This window comes from Haemorhous mexicanus, chromosome 5 (genome assembly GCF_027477595.1).
Source record: "Haemorhous mexicanus isolate bHaeMex1 chromosome 5, bHaeMex1.pri, whole genome shotgun sequence".
NCBI classification, from domain to species: Eukaryota; Metazoa; Chordata; class Aves; order Passeriformes; family Fringillidae; genus Haemorhous; species Haemorhous mexicanus.
Genome location: NC_082345.1, coordinates 36,826,776 through 36,848,752, shown reverse-complemented (window position 1 = coordinate 36,848,752; position 21,977 = coordinate 36,826,776). Strand labels below are relative to the sequence as shown.

Here is a 21,977-nt window from a genome sequence, read left to right as displayed (position 1 = left end):
CACCAGGTCTGCTTCACTCCCACTTTTCTCATTATTTCCAACTGGCTGCTGTGCATTCTCTTGTAATGTCAACAACTTTTCTCCTCTAGTCTTTGTAGGAGCTAATAAAGAAAATTAAAATCTAGTCACCACACTCTCACATCTTGCACAAAGGTAAGAAAAGATAAACAATGGGAGAGAGCATTTGTAGAGAAATTTTTGTCTAGCCTCAGCTATCTCAAACTCAAACACACAGAAAAATCTGTGCTGTTCAATAAATTCTGGTGTACATGAAGGACAGACAATAAGGGCATCCCTGATTAATGACATGACACAGCTCAGATACCCTCCCAGTCCCTTCTTGCAGTGCTTGGAGATGGCTAACAGTGTAATGTGACCAAAATATTCCATGCTTTTATAATCTCTTTTCATATAGAAGCAATTATTTTCTAGGCTTTCCAACAGCTCTTCAATTGGTAGAACAAAAGAGAGTTACAGTCTAAATATCTGCCAAGGACTTAATGTAGCTGAAAAGAGCAGCCACATGTAGAACAACCTTAAGTACTCAAAATGTACATATGTCAATCCTCCCACTCTCCCTAAATGAAAAGATTTATTATTGGGCCTTTTATATGTGAAAATTTTTTTCTAAAAGAAGATTTACACATGTATCAGAGAATGATACAAATTTTTTGGGTGTAGAAATTTTGTTCTCTGCTAGTGATATGTTAGAAAGATAGATTATATATAAACTTAATAAGAAATAATTTTTTTTGTTTGTTTTTGAAGCCGGCTGAACTGTTTATTCATCATCACTCAATTCTTGTGTAACAACTAGCTCCAGTCACATGCAGACAGTCTTTACACCATACTCTGTAAAGTCCTTTTGTGCCACTGAGATGATTTTGTCAAGACCTACTTTCAGTTTATTGAACTGAGAAAGCATTTTCCTACGCCAACTTCCTTTTTCTTAAATTTTGCTTCTGCTAAAACTGTTTTCTTGAGACTAATATGAATTTGTTTAAGATTTCACTGATGATGCTGCAAAGACTCAAAGCTGCCTTTAACAATTGGAGTACCAGGCTCTGCTATCTAAAGAAAACCCTAAACAGCCCCACAAGTTTTCTATGTTCTGTAGTTACTTAAAGAAGCATTTAGTTTGCTTAAATGAAATGACTAGTCAGAATATCAGCTTTTGAGGGTACACAGTGCCATTATTTATTGTCAGGGAACACTATTTATTATTTACTGTGAGGGAACACTGGTCTCTTTAAAAAGTCTTGAAAACTGCAATTTAATTAGGTGGAAGCCTGTCTGTGATTCTCACACTGAAGAATATATTCCATAAAACAAAGAGTGTGTTCCATTTTGCTTATTAAACTAATGTCTGCTCATCTCTTTTTTCCTTTCAGCCACCCAGCAGTCCACTCAATCAATCTGCTCCTGTTGCCTAGTTATCAGGAGCTCAGTTTTTCTACCACTAAGGGAACACGAGATTCCCCATTGATTTCAGCAATGGATGATTAGTTCCAGGCAGTAGACAGACAAACTGAAACAGAAGTTCTTACAGGGTTTCTAAAAACATGTTGCCTTCATTAGGGCATTTACAGCTGCCTCTGTTTGGCAGGCTAAGAGTCTCCTTGGTTTAGCAGGTAAAATATCTGACACAATGTTGTATTAAACAATGTTTTCTTTCTAATAAACTTCCAACAGAAGTGTTTGTTGTTTAACTGCTTTAAAGATACTGCTTGTATGCATGTAGAACCGTGGTGCATCTTCTCTAGGTCCACTTGAAGAAAACAATTACTATTCATTCATCTTCTGTTGGGAAGAGCTTAGATAAGCCCTGACCACAGCTGGTAGTGGAATGATCACAGTTCTCAGCAGTATGACAAGGAATTCTGACATGAGGAACAAAGCCCACTGGGATCCAACCACTGACTTTCAAGGTAAGATTCCTGCCAGCTCAGTTAACTTCAGGCTTGCCCCTTTTGGCTGTCACTGCATTCTGATTTTATCAGCACCTCCCTATCACACACCTGAGCTCAAAGGAGAGGCACTCAAGCTTGCACTGACCCAGACTGGCATGACCCCATATCCCAACACAGTGCTGTACAGGCTACCACAGACCCTTCAGGCAATGAGAGCAGAATACTTAAGTCCTAATTAATCACCCTTTGTCCTCAGCAAGGCTGACTGCCTCAGCTCTGATGTCTTGCTGACGCAACTGTTCTGTGTCAGCTTCTCAGGAACTCTTATGCTCTGCACAGTAGCAGGCAGCTACAGACACATCTCACATCCATCATCCTTTATACAACATAGCACTGAAAGGCAAATATGCTTCTCTGTACTGAGGAATGTTAGTCTGAGAAATAACTACAAATCTTAAATTCATACCTCTCTGATAGCTGTACAAAACTCACTCTGCAACACCTTCTTTAGAGACTGTAGCTTGTGTACTGGTACTTCTCCAGATTCCTGCAGTTTCTCCAGTAACTCAATTGCTCTTGCAACATCTGAGAAGGGAAAACAAAAGGGATACGGTCAGTATAAACATTGCCTAATAAATGACTAAAAAGGGCACACTGTCATTTTAAATTTAAAATCAGCTTTACCTACACATAGTATTAGTCTTGTGTCATACCAGACTTTGCTAGGCAACAACACTGCTGTTGAGATATCCAAATCCCAAAGTACGGACAAGCCACGCAGGTACACATACAACAGACAGAGAGAGGTTCAGTCTTAGCAGCAAACAATCTTTGGAACAAAGGTACAAGTTCAAAGTGCTAATCTGTATTAGAACTAAAATATTTTTTACTTTCTGCATAAGAGAAAATGGCACAGCAAAAACATAGGGTTTGCTTTCAGAAAACCTGAAAAAAAGTTGTGTCTTTATGTAAGCACCCTCAGGATGATAATGCCCAAGAAAAAAAATTTGATCTTTTCTTCTTCTAAATCTAAATATCAACTAATAAAAGTTTTCTGGAGGCAGGTAAAGCCTGCTCTGGAAGAATGGGAAGTCTACTAGAGAAGAGTAAATGTAGCGTTCTTGTCTAGGTCTCCAAAGACCTGATCTACTACAGAAAACTCGTATGACCCTAAGAAAACATGGAGAAATACGTGAAACAGTGTTTTTGGTGGCCTGACTTCTCCTTAAGCACCTTGGTATTGTCAAGGGAAAGATCAAAGTGTCTCCGAAGAGCACTTTAGAGGGCTTAAGCCATATTGAATGGTGAGTGGGATTCTGGTCTGGCTGAACAGTTCCAGTACCTTCACTCAATTTTTTCTCTTTGACACTAGCTCCTAATTTACACAGCTATTACCAAAATACCTCAGAAAAAGCCCAAACCAACCCATAAGATGCCCAACAATCTTTTATGGCTGGGGGCAAAGAGCCATAAGAAATAGTGGCTGGTCTTATGGAGAGCAGCCTAGTCAAGCAAGGAACACACTGTCTTACATCAGGAGTGAATTGAGCTAAACACATCCTGGTCAGTCTTCAGGATGGCAGAGCTTATGTGGAGGGGTTTTCTCCTCTGCCACTTCATGGTTGCCTTCCAGCTTTGCCTTTAAGTTTGGCAGTAGAGTTGAACCTGGTAATGCTGCCATCTCGACTATGTGGCCATTTTCACATTTTCTTGTGTCTTTTGCAGAGCCACCAGAGCCACTACTGGCTAGTTACACCACTCTGCTGAACACAGGTCTGTATCCCAGTGAATACACAGTATTTAATCATAAAATAGTATTTGAGGCATTTAACGATAAAATGGTATTTGAGGCATTTTAATTCTGTGTTTTAAGTGCAGGAAAAAAACCCAACCCACTTCTCCCTTCAACCACACAACTCCAGAATTACTGCACTGTCTAGAAGCAACCTTATATAATTCTCCTTCCTGATGACAAAGATCGTACTGTTCATGACTGGGAGATTATGCTAATTGAAACAGTTCTTACAATCCTTGGCTTGTAACTGAGCTATACTGACCAGATGTCTGATGCAACGAAGATATGAGAAATCTTCTGGAAACAGAAAAAATATATGACAGTGGATGAGATGCAATAGGAAAGAAAATCATAATACATTTGTGTTCATAAGAAAAACATTATTATCCGCTGCATCAATTTCTCTTTTCCACTGGAAAAGAGTAGATGACATCTCAAAAAATTTACAATTTAATTAAAAGAGGCAGGCAACTAGTCAGCATGCTATCTGCTGCCTTAGTAGATAAACACCTAAACAATTCTCAAGCTTTTTTAGAGGCCTCTGTCAAAAGACAGCTCAAATCATGAGAGGAAGCATGGCAGAAAGCAGAGTGTTTAGTTCAGGAGGATGACCACTTAGTGGGCTGTAGATTGCATGGCAGAGCAGTCTTGGAGCTCATAAACTTTCAGATGAAACTAACCTGACCCTGCATTCAACAACTGCACCTGAACTTTTGCTCCAAGCAGTGCTTCAGCTGCCACTGGGCACCCAGTCCTTGTTACCAGATCACAGCTGGATCAAGCAAGATACCTCTAAAACACTTCCTGAAGTAATGACCAGAAAACTAAAAGGAGATCTGGAACAATAAGGCCATGGAAATCAAGAAAAAAAAAATAGATTCTAGAGAGAAGAATATGACTGATAAGAGCTAATACATCAAAGAAGATGGTTTTAGGATTTAAGTAGCAGTAAATACATTTGTAACAAGAACCATTTCAAGAGAGTGCAAAAAATGACAAAACATTAAGTATTATGGAATCACAGAATCATTTAGGTTGGAAACCTAATATGAAAACCTAACAAAATTTTTGATGTTCTCAGTAATAACAATGTTGTTACAATGATTTTTTAACAAAGCTATTGAATGATTTGCCTTGGATTTTTTCTTTACCTGCCACACAAGACTTGTAGCTAGTTAAGTACTAAATCCACACTCCCCAGTTATTACTACTAGTTGGTGTAAACTGATATATCAGACAACACAAAGTAATTGTATGATTTATTCTGAAGAAGCTTCAACAGCATACCATAATAGATCAGATAAAGCCTCTGTAATTCATGTTATACACGATAGCTACTGACATAATCTAAATCAGACTGGGATCTTATCCACTCCAGTTCAGGTAAGTTTTGGACTGTCTTTGCCTCTCAGCAGGTATAGCTGTAAAAGATAATGCCAGAGATGACAGATTGGTTGCTACACTGCAGTTGTTTTGAAGTGTCGTCACCACACCTGAAAGTTCTGGGAAACAGCCCACATTTCTATAGTCCTGAAATAAACTACATTAAATGAGAAATTTGCAAAGATTGGAAGGAAACATAAAAAGCTTTAGGTACATTAATCAATCTAAAAGAGTTAAGTACAGGTCTAAACATTTCCCTAGTGCATAGGTCAGACTCTAGAGGATAATTAATCACTTTTAAAGTGATGAGTGTTACAGTACAAATGATAAATTCATCTTCTGGTTGAATAGTCTAGCATGGGTGTTTACTATGCAGCCTCATAGGCAAAACTGGGCACTAAGTTGTCATTTGCCAGTACTACATTACTTAACTTTCTCACTCAGAAGTGATTGGAGATAGATAAAGCAGAATATCCCCAAAGCATTCTGATTTTTTGCACCTCTAAATTCATCCAGCATGCTAAAATACAAGAATGCTGATGCCCAAGTTCTTGTTTTGATTTATTATTCACCTATCCATTAGCAATAAGCAGTCTTCTTTCTCTTGTCACCAACAGGCCCATAGTTTGCTCAATTTGGCAATGACTGGTGGGATATTGCTCACAGAAGAGAGAACAGTCTATAAATTACAGGAAGAAAATGAGGCATATATTCAGGGCCAAAGCTGTTGGTTATCAGCTGATGCTTTGTCGAGAGCAAAAAATAACCCTTTGCACAAAACAGATGACTTTGAGCCAGCTAAAAATATAAAAATGTGAGTGTATAAAATATGAGTATATAAAACCCCATGAAATAGACTGTATTTCCTTCCATTAATAACTTTGAAAGGGAAACTTTAGGACAGGTTAAAAAGTGAAATTTAGCAGTGCACAAGAGCTTAAGTGATGCACAGGCTTCTTCCTGATGGTTCTCTCAAGGTGAGCTCCAGCTAAAACTGAAGTGCTTGCTCAAAGAAGTGATATGACTGGCAATGAGTAACACTTTAAGCTACATTAAATAAAGCATATAGCAGGGAATCTGCCCCTGTTGAAGTCAATTAGAGAGCACCTTCATATGTTTGACAAATACTGACAGCATAATTTTCTTGTCTCAATCCATCTTTGCTTATAAATCTAACTAGTTTTGCTTGTAAATACTATCACCAGTGATTTGTTCTTAAATACCATTTTCTTACATCGTTGTGAAATGGGCAAATGGATGAAAAGAGTGTGTGTGAACTTACTTAGATATATGTTTAAAAAATTATTGGAATTATGTAAAACTAGTTAAATTATATTTAAATGAAATATCCTTACTTTTTATCTCTGCGTGTTTCCTTTGTCCTCTCTTGAGCAAAGATACTTATTTTTGAAAAGGATTGTTTTGCATACTCTCACACATTTTCCAAAATATGAACTCCATTGTATTAACATACAACTCGTGCTGATGTGGTTATTGTCATTTCCCCCACTCATATCTCACAAATTGGTAGGAATTGACTGATGATGCAGGTAGAATTATTCCTTTGTATTCTATGATATATACATCTTAAAAGGAATATGCACTTCCCCCCCACCCCTTACTAAATCCAACTCTCAGCACACTTCTAATTTTTTGTTTTCTCATACATGCGCACAATTCCTCTCTCTCCCATTCTGCTTAACATTCATTCCATTTTTTTTCTTCTCATCATCATGCTTGCCTACAGCCTTTCAGGAAATAATACTCTTTCAGTGTGGTGGGTCACGTTATCAGTGGAACACAGAGAAGGCAGGGGGCTGTGGGTGGATGGAATGTATTTTATCAAGTGCACTCATCAGAAGAAAAGCATGACTCTCAGAAAAAAAAATCTTCATTTCAAGTGTTCTTTCTGTATTTTCATTTGAATGATGAAAGTTCCACTTGCACTGCAAGCAGGACACAAGCAGAAGATGACTACACAAACCCTTTGAGAAACCACTAGAACCAGGAAGCAGCAAGATACCATACTGCAATACAAGTGGAACACTGTATAGATCATGTATACATATATACACAGCTGAGTGCAGTTGAAAAAAAGAGGTCATCTGGCTTAGTTATCTCTCTGTTCTGTTATATATGGTTTTCACTTGCTGGCTTTTGTTCACTTGCACTCTAGACTGATGGCTTTTATTTGGTAGACATTTAAAAAGCAAATGCTTTTTCTAATACAGCTTTTACAACTTGAAAGCAAATTAAGAATCCACAGAAAGAATCCTGGCTGGTCTGAACTTGGTGCTCTTTCACATAACCACTAAAATTGAGTAGACCAGGCTTTAGCATTCTCTGAAAGTTGTCGAGGCTGAGGTTTTACTCTGGTAGATTTTGTGCAGGATTTATATTTGTTTCCGTTTACTTAGGTTGAAAATGATTGAGAAAAATATAGCAAATTATTTTAGCATGCTAAATGTGTCCCATTTAATACCTGAATGACTCTTGGAAAAGAAAGTATGTGCATGTCTTATACTGCAAAATGATCTACCAAGATAAGTGTCTATCTAACCTTCCTTTTTTGTGCTTGTCTATGAGATAATTGGTCTGCAATCTTTAAAATAAATATATTACCCTCTGACTCAAGAGAATATTAGGCAGTTAAATAGTAGCTCCAATGCCATGCATTATCAGTTTGGGTCAAAACAGTAATCATACAGAAACACAGCATTTCTTTACTGTGGTAAGTACTCTAGAATTAAGTTGTTGGGCTGTTCCCAAAGCCAAAATATGGTGACATCTTTTACTATTAAGGTATTAGAGAACAGGTTTCTCATGTTCTTGAGGTCTTTCTATGCCTCATTCCTTTTTATTCTGGGGACTATCACTGCATTAGTATTTACTAGGAAAAGTAAATGTGCTGCATAAACACCAGCCTTTGACTCCTTGTCGAGGTAAAACATCACTGCAAACTGACAGCAAGGATACTCAGTAAGTCTGTAAAATATTCACTAGCTTCACCATGGCATTACAGAATAATAATCCTGGAAATTTGCAAGCTCTGTTCTGTTGTGCCTGAAGACCTTTAATCAGGCTGAAGGTGAAGAATTTGCATGACATAAAAGGTCCTTATAATCGTCAGTAGTTTTTCATTCCTCTAATACTTGCATTCAGTTTCTGTTATTCCTTGAGTTCATGAGAATACATTCCAGAATTCCTAATGTTATTCTGTCAACTTTTTATCATAATTACACAGGCCTACACAGGATGCTTTATTATATTTAGCAATCCTCTGCAAACACTATCAAATGACAGCAGGTAATCAATGGTTGGGAAATCAAAATTCAGTGGTGATTAGCGAAGTTCATTCATAATTCATAGCCAACAGCCCTAGTACATTGTATCAAAGTATTTATGTGACTGCATGGTTAAAGCACCAGCTTTGGAAAAAATTCAGTGTCTATCTCTGGAAAATATTCTGTATTATAAGAGTTCTGCTGTCAGCCACTGGTTTATAGAACACAGCAAATCTTACACTTATGATACCAGACTGTCCAATATGCTTCCATTCACCTCTTTGGTGCCTCACTATCAGCACAGTGCTCTCCTAAATTCAGAGGTCCTTCCATTAACTTAAAATATTTATTTAGTCTAAACTGGATAGTTCAGAAATGTTGAGGGAAGGAGCAGCCTTTTTTCTCATTTAAATTGATATGTTTGTCTTGCCCTAAATTTCATGCTAATCAGTAAGCATAAAGATGTACTCCACCATGGTAAATTACCCTTGATGTACAGGGAGCCATGAGCTAAACTGTTAGAAAACAGCAATAATATTTAACACTTCATAGTATGCATCTGTGAGGTCTATTCAAATTAATAAGAATAAGCAAGATCAAACAAGAATACTACTACCAGCGCCTTCACACTCTGGTTTGGATGATATGGGTAGCAGTTACAGTTTTAATGCATTGTCACTTTACAGTCCTGCAGCTAAACATTACTATGAATACATAAATAAAAATAACAAAGAACAACCATACAGAGCTCTCATGACTCATCTTCTGCTGAGGGTTTCAGTGCTGCGCTTTTGACGTAGACATGGACAGCTCAGCGACTCATCCTCAACTGTTGTTACAGTCAATGAGGAAGAACAGACACTTTGAGGCTACAATTCATCTGACCTACTTTACATGAAATGAATCATAATCTGGAGTGCCTTGTCCCTTTGTTGACTACAAAGGAAGACTAGATGATTACCTCAGATGTAAATGCCTGCATCCTACATAACAGACATCAGTATGATGAAACCCACTCTTACTGTCCAGATATATAGAGAGACTCATGCAAAATTATCTCCCTGTGGTCCAGGAGACATCATACCTCAGAAGAGTTACATTTGACAAGAGAAGTGTCATTACAAGGCAGGCCAATATGGTTTTGATTTAAAGCTTTTTAAAATGCCTTAACTGATTATTTTATTAGTTTTTTTTCCCTTCTTAATGTATGAGAAAAAAATCAGGAAGTCATGAGCTATAATTGAGTATAGGTCCATCAGTCTGACTTTGCCTGATGCGAGATGACTGCCCTCAAAAACATTAATGGTATGTCCCCATGAGTTTCTGCATACATTCCCCCAATACCTGAGGCATTGGTGCCTCACTGTCATCATGTCACCATGCTATCAATATCATCATTTTCTCTGGCTACTCATCAGACCTTGTTTTACTCTGTGTGTTTGAGCTGTGCTCAGATTCTGTTTGGCTCTAGCTTCTCAGGCATACCACAGGCATCCAGGCTCTGCTTCAGTCCCTTTCTCAGACACAGAACTTCTGATGCAACTGTTGCACAACCCAGGGCAGTGTTATATACCATGAGGTTTTCCAGCAGCTTTGGCAGCAACATCTGAATAAGACAGACTGGTCTGAGGCATCTGAGATGTTTTGCAAAACAGCTAATAGAAAGGACACAGTTTAGTTGCAGGGAAAGCAGTGCCATCTGTGATCACAGACAGCAAACTGTCTTGAGATCCTCCCAATCCAGCATCCTCAACACCATAAAAGCCATTCAGTGATATCTTCTGATACTTCAGTCACTTTGGGTAGTTTGGGCAAACACTGAAATGCTGACATTTCAGGCAAACTGCTCCTGAATACTCTGCTTAGGTCATTCAAATACAACATTCAAAAGGTCCCTTAAATGAAAAAATATGCTCTATGTGTTCTCTGAACCTTAAAATGTCTACAATGTCTTAAGTAATCTTACCCTGCTTCTTACTCTACTAATTTTGACTAGTGACTTCTGTTCATGTCCTCAGCTAGGGACTTTCATAGCCTTAACCAAGCATGAAGGCCAACTGTGAGAACTGTATTTGCTTTACTTTGATCAATCTTCATAGCATATTCATTACTGTACCTAGAACGAGTCAAATTTTTTCCTTGAGCCTTCACATGACTAATGTAAGTCACAGGAGCATCTTTGCCAGTAATTTCAGATTTGATTTGTTTGTGCATGTGTGAGATTGACCTGCAGAGTACCTAGAACTATTAAGAGTTCAACAGTTACTTAGAGAAAATGTCATGGTACTGTCACATTTTCAGAACTGATTTTTAAAGAAATAATAATGAATCATAGAACAGTAAAGCAAAAATTAACAGATAATTCAGGGTCATTTCAATAAGATGAGTTTCACTGGCTTAATTCAAGGCCTGAAGAGCAATAATGCAATTAGAATTTTCAAAGATGAGCACTTAAAATGAACCTTAAAGCCTAATAATTTTTAAACACTGATATAATTTTTCTTCTTCCAAATTATTAGCTTCATTGCAATTTCTAAAGCAATCAGGATGAGGAGGTGCATAAATATGAGTTTGAAAATGTTCACCAGAAGATTTTGCCATCTGTGAGAAAGATGAAATTACAGCTACAACAACCCTTCACATTTGACAACACCCACTGCATTGTATAGAAGACACTGAACACAGTATCAGTGTGAAAACAAGATACCGAATTATCCTTTAAGAGAAAAGATAAAGGCATAAAGCTGAAAATGCAAAGAACAGAAGAGCATTGAAAACTATGGTATTTTCTAAGGCAGTACTTATAACAAAATCTCGTGATTTTTCCCCCTAAAATAGCTGTAGAGAAGAGGGAAAGGAAGGTAAGAGTACTTTTCTTAAAAGGTAAAATTTCTTCCCTTTGTATGTAGTTTTGACTTCATAAAGTTTCATCATACTTGCTCTTTGTGATCATAACTACGATTTATAGTTAGTCACTCACTAATGAACAGAACAGTTGAGACATGATTTTGATCCTTTCTTTTTGACTAGGTACAGTTGGCTACAAATGCATTACAAAAAGACAACAGTTTTTCTTAAAGTTTATTCTGTATTCAAGTAAGAATATATTATTTATATAAGGAATATACAAGCATTTATTATTTAACACTTGTTTCTTGCAGGAAGCAGGGTATTCTGTAGTTTCTGACTTTGTTGTTATTTAAATTCTCAATCCTTCTGAAAGCATTTATTTTAAAAATAGAGATGACAGGTGTTTAAAGCAGTTATTTACCTACACAGGACATGGTAAATTATGTTCTGTTTGACTTCTTGAAACTGTGAAATAACAAATTAAAAAAAAAAAAAAAAAAAAAAACCTTTGAAGGAAAGCTATAACTTGCTGAGAAAGTATGGTGAATACACCTAGCCTTAGTTCATTAAGTCCCTACAAGCTGAACTATGTGAAAGCAAGGAAACTGCATGCTGCCTTCTGTAGCAATAAACATCAGGTAAAGTGATGCCTTGAAAACTTCACCAGCCTCTCTTCTTTTGATCACATCACTTGATCTTGTAGGATCAGTTCTGCATCGGCAGAGACCGCTCACAATGCTGGCATGAAGCTTCTTTAAACACTGAACAAAAGCACTCTGGACACTTGGCTGGAACAGCAAATGTAAACACTTTAGAGGTTCTGATCCCAGATTAGAAGAACGTAAAGGGTTGATACATTAATATAACCTCAGGACTTGAACATAATATTCACTTTTATGTTTTAAACCTCAAGCATATAGAGAAAAAACATTCAAATCAGTGAAGGAATTGAAAAACTGACTAAGCTAGAAGCAGAAAACAGAAATTATTACAATGAATAAGCTAGCCTGAACAAAGAAAAACAGAAAGAAAAAAGAACACACTTTCCTCTTAGCTAAAATCCATTCTCTTGGTCCCCTGCCTAAGCAAAATCAAGTATTTATACAAACTATGTGAGCATCACGAAACAAAACTATTGGCATATGGGCAACCTCATGCCTTTCCCACACTGCTGCTTCCAGTGTGTCTTTTCAGTCTGCATCACAGAGATTTCTGTTGGCAGGGAAGAAGACAGGAAGAGGGGGAAGAAAAGGACCCAACAGGTGTCTCACAAAGGGAGGTAGGGTTAACCTAGGGATGCTAATTCTCCTTCACAACAGGCACTGTGTTTGAGCCAAAGCAGTAACTCTCACTTCTTCCCTGCTCCTATGTCATTACCAGAGTCTCCCGCTGCCTCTCCTCAGTTCTTCTCTCTCCAGCTAATCTTAGCCTTAAATCTCTTCATGTGATTACCAGAAAGATGAGAAAAATGGCTGTGGGCTACTGGCAAGTGTACATAGTGACAATACAAATTGTCACTTGAAGTCTAGAATCAGAATCTTATCTTCTATTTTTCTACATGGGATGAGAGTCTAATGAGACAACAGTGAAAATACGTAATTTGTGCAAAACAATGGATGCAAGACAATAATTACATACATGTTTAACACTTTATTTGTAGGTTTAGGTAATGAGAAGACAGTTAATATTGTCTTAAATTTTAGTGGATTTAATGATACTTCTTTTTGCAGATTGAATCTCTCTGGTACTTGGTTACATCCTAGTCATTTCTCAGGAAAGGAAAAAAAAAAGCCCTGTTCTTTCTAAGTGTGTAGGTGAACACTGATAACAGCAAGAAGAAAGTGATATAAATAAAATCCTTTGTTAATAAATCCCTGTAAAACGAGGCAGTACAGATTCACTGCTGGCAGATTTCAACAACTGATCACTGTTAGCTTTCAACTTTGAAACAAATATGATCTTCCAAGAAAGCTGAGACTGTTGAATCGCTGCAGCAATTTACGAACAAAACCTTGAAACAGAAAACCCATGTGAAACAGAGAGCTCACTGTCACCTTTGCAGTTCTGTTGCTTGGTGTCCTACATGTTGAATGATCCCAAGAATTGAAACAGGAGTACTAGAACTCCTCTCAGGTTGCAGCTTGATTTTCCAAGGTAGCTACCTAAGATATGAGGGGCACATGTAATTCTACAGTAGGATGCAAAAGGTGGTATCTAGGAACTCCATAGCTATTACTATCGCTTTACAAGACTGTCAGGCTACAGAGGAGATCAGACACACAACCACCTATTTTTCCAATGACTGCTTCATAGATTTGAAAGCCACCATGCCCTCTCAAGTTTCCCTGGTCTGTCTCTGTGTAACAAAGAACAGCTATATTATCTTTTTGCTACTGTGCTGATTCAGTAAGGACTGTTTCACAAAAACACAGCTGCCAAGTCTATTGAAAAGTGAAGAGATGATGATATATCCATTTCTGAGGGCTAGGATTGCTGCTGATGGCCATAGTTATCCACGTAATCTGTTTCAAGTACATTCTTCCCCAATGCTTAACTGATTGTAGAGGAATTGATTCCTTAAGGGCTAGGAGGTTTACTTTTTCAGAAGACATGCTTGAGATAGAAAATTAAAGAGTTAGTGGGTGTGAAGGATTAGTGATCAAACATGGGCTTTTGTCAAAAAGAACTAGTAAAATGTAACTTTGGTTCAGGAGAAATAAATTAACAGCCTATTTTCAGCAAAACTCTTTCTTCTACAATTACTCCTGTTTGAACAGAAACAAATTCAATGCTTTGATGCTCTGTGTATTCATGGATACTTCAATGTTCCATCCTTCAAGTAATAAAGAACACTCATCCTCTGATCTCCTCTTGAGATATGGCATTCTAAAAAAGATCTTTTAACCTCTTTTTTCTAATCAAGATTTTTTAATCTCCTTTTTCTTATAATTATTAGTAAAGTAGCAGTAGGGTAACAACACATTATGAGAAGCTGTGTGCATTTCCTGGTAGCTTAGCTAAGTTGCATTTGAGAAATCTGAGGTTTATTTAACCACTCCCTTTTGGACCTTGGTAAAATAAGTTCTCAAATCTATACATACATCTCCCTCTTTATTTAACACCTCTATGATCCAAGCTTGTGGTTTATACACTCAGGAAAACATTTTTATTATATGAAAATGCGTGTATATGTAAAAATTATCAATCAAATGTTCTCATCTGAATAGAGAATTAACTGTTGAAAGTTTCTCATTCAGAGGCTGACTCTTCAGCGAATGTCACAAAAGAAGATTAAGCTGACTGAGATTAACTTTGAAAATGCCTGGATTTACACATACATATATAATTAATATTTTTATTATTTATTTTTGGTTTTATGTAATTCATAGCACATTAGTAAATATTACTTTTAAAAATGTCAAAAATGCACCGTGTAAAATAAATATTTTGTTTGTCTGCCTTCCATGTGATGGAAGGCAGACTCACAAATTTAGAATTATGTGCTCCAGAACATTATCTGACTTAGCTTGGTCTCCTCTTAAATCCTTCCTTCTCATTATTTGCACTTTTAACAAGTGACCAGAATTAATAATTTTACTTAATTCCTATTTCAAATTCTATTGCATTACCTTCAAGAACAGCATTTTGTATCCAAACAACACAGGTCAGACAAAAACTTGTACTTATATATTTTGCACTTGCATGAGGGTCATCGATGTTAAGGAGAAATGGGGATATACATGTCCTGAAACAGTAAACTCAAAGGACAAATAATCCTCTGCAAAAAGCTGATGACTTCACTTGTTACATTTTTCAAAAGCCTTCTTTCTGGTAAAATCATCAGAGAAGTCCAACTCAAGCAATAGGATGGAATTAAGAAAATTGTTTATTTACAATTACATCAAAAGATTAATACATTTTTCTGAAGTTACAAAAATGTCTCAGACCTCGGTGTGAAACTGAATCAATATGTATAACCTAGCACAAGGATGTAATCTAGAAACTATATTGTCTTTTTCAAAATTATCTGTAACTAGAGAGTATACATTTACAACATAGAAAATAGTATGCCTCATGCCTTCTAATCACTAATACTCTTGCAGCCTGTTGCAAATGGTGAATCCTGAAACTGTGCAGGTTCTTGTCATAGCAGGTTCTCTTAGAAGGGTCAAAAGCAGGATACATGCGAGTCCACCCTACCATTTTTCTCTATGGAGGATAAATTCAGATGGAATAAAATGATTCATTCACTGCTACCATGTCTAAAAGAACATTTTCATCTGGGGAGAGCAGGAAGAATTCAAGGTCCCTGCAGTGCCATCGGTTTTGAAGATGCCTCACAAACCTGTCCTGACAGCACATCCATCTTCTGCAGATTATGCCTTCTTATCAGTTACATGCTTCTGAAGGAAAAATGACTGAGAATTTAGGGTTTCCCCCCCTTTACACTTCAAAAAGGTGACTTAATTTTAAAAGCTGCCATGAGTTCTGCAGCAGATGTTTCCATCTGACTTCATACAGACGCAGCTCCCAATTTCCATGTCACCATGCATCACTCTGGGCTGAAGGACAAGGCCCTGCCTACAAGGGGAAGTCCAACCTAAAAGATGTGTGTCTGTGGATGCCCAGCTGCCTCAGGCACATCCCATCTTGCAAAGAGCTCCCATGTGCCCCAGCACCTCTTCAGGGGAGGACTCTACAGAGACATTTAAACTGGACTTGTGTATTAAATTTTAAACCCATGTATTTTTGCACCACTTGTGAGCATCAGAGGTGACATGTATTTCTTTCCATGACATGAGAGGGTATTTGCTTCCACTCCAGCTCTAGAGCTCCAGGTGGCACAGCTGAACTACACACCCAAAAAACCAATGCTTCAACTGTACAGATTCCCATAAAGTGTCCCAGTCAACACCCACAAACCACTATCTCAATCCACTTACCTTAATCCATCCTTTCAGAAAAATGCATTTAAAAAAAAAAATCAAATCAATGATAACGTTGATGTAAAAAAACCTAAGCATTTTAGCCCGAAACTAGAATTGTCACTTTTTTTTTTCTGTCCCTACAAACAACAGACTGTTTTTTTTTCTTGGAAGAATGATTTTGGTTATTTATATGTCCTCAGTTGGCACATCAAGAGGAGAAATGTTAGACTTGAAGTGTGTGGCACTTGCAGAAGGATTTTTCAATTTTAGCATGCAATGCTGAAGAGCAAGAGAAGACATCCTCATGACAGACAGGCAACCAGGCGGGGAACAGCACATCACTTAGCACTGCTCCACAGGGCTTCACCCTGTGCAAAAGAGAACTGGCTTTATACTGCTCCCCTGTCAAGGACTGTATTTCACACTTGATGAATCTGATTTTCTCTTCCTGAGGAGTATGCTTTATCTCTTTTCCAAGATAATATACATTATAATAATATATGCACAGCCTGATGCAACTTATGTTCGATACAATTTCTGTTGTATATGGGCACAGATGGGGAAGAAATCCCCAATTATGTAGGCTATGAGGATGTAGTGAGAAGAAAAATGACAAGAAGAGATGAAGAGAAAGAAAGGAGGAGTACCCTAGCAAGCACCTATGTACATTAATGGTCAGGTGCCATCTACTACCACATCTGAATTTGTCTAACAGCTGATGACAATTCCAAGCCCATTCATATTCTTATTTCTTGTTGCTGAACATGGTGCTTTATAATGGATTTTCAGGAAGTTTTGGGACACCCAATTCACTGGAAAAGTATTTGCTTGAGTTTGTAAAAAAAAAAACCAGAACTCAGTTATGCATTACAGCCAAAAAGCAAGAAATCTTTCCATTTCCAAGGATGCATTTGAAATCAAGAGAAATTTGCTAATCAATAACCAATAGCTATGACCTTGCTATGAAACTTCACAGGGATTTAAGTACCAGCAGTGTATATTCAGTCTATTCAAATTTCTTCTTTTACCCTCAGTCACATTAAGAAATGAAACCATCAGTGACATGAATAGTAACTATATAAAGAAAAACATGGTAGGATATAGATTATTAACAAAAGGCAGTTGAAAGTCCCCCTTCATATGAAAAGATATTTCCTTGTTCTTGATCAGGAGGCGGTCTTTGTATAGGCTAGTTGTGTATTTTCAAAAACAAGAATGTGCACTTTTAAAGCTGCCATTGTCATGATGCTATTTAGGGGAACTGGGACTGAGATTTTGCAGCAGTTTGAGAAAATACATGGTCAGTTTTCTTTTGAAGTAGATTTTAATCTTGTAAGGAAGAACACAAGCAAAATTTGAATTAAGGTTTATGAAGTTCTGATAGAGAGGAACATCCATAATGCATAGCTAGAAAGATGCCTCCTTCCATTTTCAGGCCTCCTTATGAGCACTTCTTAAATGTGTGCCAAGGGAAGCACAGAAATCTATTCCTTTCTAACGTATTTCCAAGAGGGTAATGGTACTTCTAGAAAATGCTTTCATCAGGCTGGGCTGAAATAGTCTAAGTGATCCCACCCACAACAAGCTTGCTTTAATTTCTCATTGCTTAGAGCGTGTACCTGCAGCATGTAAGAACTCACAGGAGGTCTTCCTATAACCATGAGGAGGCTAAAATGGCTGAGTTAGATGACATTGCACTTGGAGACAAGCAGAACATTATTACTGGATCTGTATGCAGCATTTGAGACAATGTTAGGCTGGTGAGGTGCTGAGAGTCACTGGACAGCAGAAGAACCCAGGATTAGAGCAGGAAATTGAGTTGCTGAACAGTGAAAATGGATAAAGATTAAGGACAACACACAGAGCAATGGAGTTAACTGCACCAGGACTTTGAGAAGAGCAAGACAACAGAAGACAGCATGCAAGGGAGACCTGGAGCTCTGGATAACAAAGGGAAAGGCAGCTATTGTCGGCCATAGGGTAGGGTGAAGCAATGGCTCTCTGCAAGGCAAACAACACTGAGAGGAGAGGTTTTTAAAAATCCATAACCTTGAACATAAAATAAAAATCCCAAGTTTGCTTTCTTTTACTTGTCATTTTATTGAAGACATTGGTGTAACTTTATCTCAACCTGAAACAAGGTATAGCTCCCTATACCTTGAAGGTTTAAGCTTTGAATTTGCCTGGAAAATTCCACCAGTTAGCTCTCATGGACACTGGAGATTACTGATGGGGTGCTACTGATTCAGGGTGTGAGACATTTCCAATAAAGGTAGGAAGGGAGCACTTTCTCCAAGAGATGACTCACTTGGCTGTTGGAAGACACCCAGAAGGCTCCCAAATGCTGGGGCCACCTTCCCCTAAGTGGTACCACTCCTCACTACATTGCCTTAGGGTTCCTTCCTGAAGCGGTTGCTGATTTCTTCCCCTCCTCCCAACAGAGCACCATGCAAAGGTCAGGCAGAAGCCTTAGAGATTAAATTGTAAGTGATTAAAATTTCCATTATTTCGTGAACTTGTTCTACATATTAAAGAGCCCTAATGGAACTTGCACACATTTGTGCAGGTAGAAAGGCACATGATGACAGGAATTAAGGAAATTAATTCCTGTGCTTTGGCTTGAAGTAATCTTCAGAATATAATTGGCTTTCAATCATTCACACACACCATGCCCTTCACCTTTAAATGGTAATTCATTTTACCATACAGGTTTCGAATGCCATTTACGTCAGGCTTTAAGAAAGCTCCCATCTATGTACTAGAATACAGTCAATATCTTTTGTCCAGGAGGAGACACATCAGAATGTAATTCAGATTTCTAACGTATATATCCTTATGATGTTTTACCAGCGTCAGTGACCCATAGCAAGGGGGAATGCAGAACACCTCCTGGACAGAGATCAAGCAGCAATTCCCTCAGAAGCACAAGACTAACAATACCACCTCTCCTGAAACACTCCCTATTTTCTTGCTGTGCTGAGTTCCCTGTGGGACATGGTGAAATGGATATGAGGGTACAAGACTTTTATGGGCTATGCCTAGATCACAGCAGAGAAGTGCAAGGCATAGTGACAGTAAACATGGATCATCTGCTGCAATCAAAGTAACAGGAATCTAGAAAATCTCACTATGCAGAAGTTCCCCTCTCCCATGACTGTGAAAGAAAGACTATAGAGGAAATATTTGGAAGCACTGGTGTTGCCTAGTTGCCTCTGGAGTTGCTTCAGCCCATCCTCTACAGTTGATGCAGCAGCATGTTACAAGCGATGAAGTGTAACCCTCTGACGAAATGGCCTTCTGCAGGCCAGGCGCACTATTTAAATCTATTTCCTCTTGTCTGTGTTTTTGTTTTGCACATCACATCCTATCATCCTGTGATGTTTTATCTCACTCACACTAATACCAGCCATGGCTGACAACCAGGAGGACGGCAACACTGGCACGCCTGCCAAATGGTTAGGCATATTCTGGACATAGACAACAGATTTTTATATTTAAATTAGGACTAATTTGCCTTTTTGTGTATTGTGGAATTTTAAAGCATAGTTTTGCAAAAAGGGATGTATAATTCTGAAATAGTAATATTTCCTTTGAAAAGTCAGGTTTACTAATGGATTGCCATCTGTTCACCCCTTTGCCAGAAAGTAGATTTGTCCTGCTTACTGAAAACAGTATTAGGGTGAAACTGTAGATTACACAGTGGATTTCTGAGCAGTTTAATTTAAAGTGCAGACTAACACTTTGCTATTTCAGTAAAAAATAACTTTAGCTTCTCCCTTTCTACTAATGCTGGAATCTAAGCCCAGCAAACTGTACTTTGTGGGCTGTTTTGTTCTCAATCAGGTTCTAGAAAAGGTGCCTACCTCTCCTTTCCAATTCTGAAACTGAGTTTGCACAGGATTCATTTGCATAGGATTCAGGGTAAAAAAAAAAAACAACTCCATCTTCAACAGTCCATCTTAATCCTTTGGAAAAAAACCCCTAACATTTAAAACAGCAAGGCACTGGCCTCAATTATTCTTTCAAGAGTACAAGATTTATAGGGACTGGGAGCCTCTTGGAGCCTCTGGATGCAAGTGAGGAAGGAGGACAACTCGGCAATTCAGAATGCCGTACTGGGAGCGGTAGGAGCAAAGTTGCTCTCCCTTGTAACCCACAGAAATCGAATGAGGTTTCTGGTGAACCGTGTTACGGGAACAACCGCACTGCAAGGGAATGAGGTTCCATTTTTACAGCCTGAAGGCAAAACTTTAATTGTAAACTTCAAGATTTCAGCACCCTCTTACGCTACCTGTAAAAGGTTACTACAGACTCAGCCTCAGGGCTACCCAACCACCACGTTCTCCCTATCCGGACCGAGCAGCTGTCTACAGGAATACGCAGAACTGATCTTCTGCATGCGGACGGACAAGTTGCAGTCACGGATCCCTTCCCCGCGCAAACCCCCAAAAAGCCGCATTTTGCCGGCAAACGACGCTCTCGTCGAGAGGTTCGGACTCCCGACCCGCAGCCGGAGCGGCGCTGCCCCGCCACCGAGCATCCCCCGCCGAGCCACCTGCGGGGGTGCCGACGCGGAGCCTCGGCGCGGAGCCACAGCGGGGAGCGCCCACGGGGGAGCCCCGCAGGGCGGGGACGGCGGAGCGGCACCGAGGAGCGCCTCCGGACCGGAGCGCTGACCGCGGAGCCGCGTCCTGCGCTTGCGGCACCGCCGCGCTGCCGGCGGCGGGATACCTGCCCCATCCCGGCCCCTGCCCGCACAAAGTTTTATCTCCTCCGTTTCAGACCTTCTCCTGCAGCCCACCTGAGACCCGCAGGGAGGCGCGTACCCGCTGCCCGCCGCCACCGCCGGCCCCGGGCACTGCGGGGAGCGCTGCCGCGCAGGAGCTGCGGGGGCAGAGCCGGCGCTTGCCGCGGTGGCCCCCGGGCAGGGCGGACGCGGAGGCGCGGCCCGGGAGCGGCGGCAGCCGCGCTTACCTCTGTCCAGCGTGAGCGGCTGGACCGCTGTCAGTGTCGCCATGTCTGCGGCGGGGCTGGAGCCCGAGTGACGCGCGGCTCCGGCACCGGCGTGGAGTGCGGGGAAGGGCGGGGAGGAGGCTGGCAGGGAGAGGGGGCGGAGGAGGAGGGTGGCTCCGTGGGAGGAGGAGGCGAGCGGGGCGGAGAAGGTGCCCAAGGGTGGGCGGCTCATCGCACACGGGCCGCCGCGATGCTGCGGGCGCAGAGCGGCCCGGCGCGGGCCGGCGCGGGCTGCCGGCATCGCTGCGCTGCCGGATCTGGGCCTGGCGAGCGGCCCCCGCCTCACCGCGCTCGCCTCGGGCAAAGACCGGCGACCGCGGAGATCGCAGCAGCCCGGGCCGTGCGCGGGGAGCGGTTCGCTGCTGGTCCCGCCGCCCCGGGAATGCCGCAGCTGCCGGCGGAGGAAGAGAGAGGGGCGAGGGCGGGAGCTCCGCAGCGCCGCGGGGCGGGGAGGACCGGCGGGGCCGGATCCAGCGGCCCGGCCTCGCCTGGGCCGGGGGCGGTGGGCCGGGCCGGGCCCGGCTGCGGCACGGGGAGCGGTGTGCCAGGGGGAAGCCTTGCTCCCAGGGCTGCCTGCGGGGAAGGAAGATCCGCGCGCGGAGCCGGGAGAGGCTGTTCCTGCCATTGTGCCGGGCCTTAGGGGATATAGCATATAGCCACCGTTTTGGATGGACCAAGGCGACGGCCTCATCAGTCCAGCCATCCCTCTTTTCTACGTGCTATGTGCGGCCGGCCATCCTTCAGACACCCAGCACATACACCAGCTCTCCGCCACGAGGGGTTGGTCACAGACATGTGGCGGCCTCCTCTTGTA

The 21,977-nt window shown here is 40.4% G+C and overlaps 1 protein-coding gene across 1 annotated transcript in view; it reads right to left on the bottom strand.

Annotated features, from left to right (window-relative positions):
- The window catches only part of LIN7A (lin-7 homolog A, crumbs cell polarity complex component), a 46,181-nt gene extending 24,777 nt beyond the window's left edge, over window positions 1-21,404 (bottom strand). The window contains exons 1-2 of the mRNA XM_059846856.1: window positions 21,125-21,404; window positions 2,377-2,495 (exon numbers count right to left, since the gene is read on the bottom strand). Coding sequence (XP_059702839.1) covers window positions 2,377-2,495; window positions 21,125-21,404 — 399 coding nt within the window. The remainder of the gene's footprint in view (window positions 1-2,376; window positions 2,496-21,124) is intronic.
- Window positions 21,405-21,977: the final 573 nt, after the last annotated feature.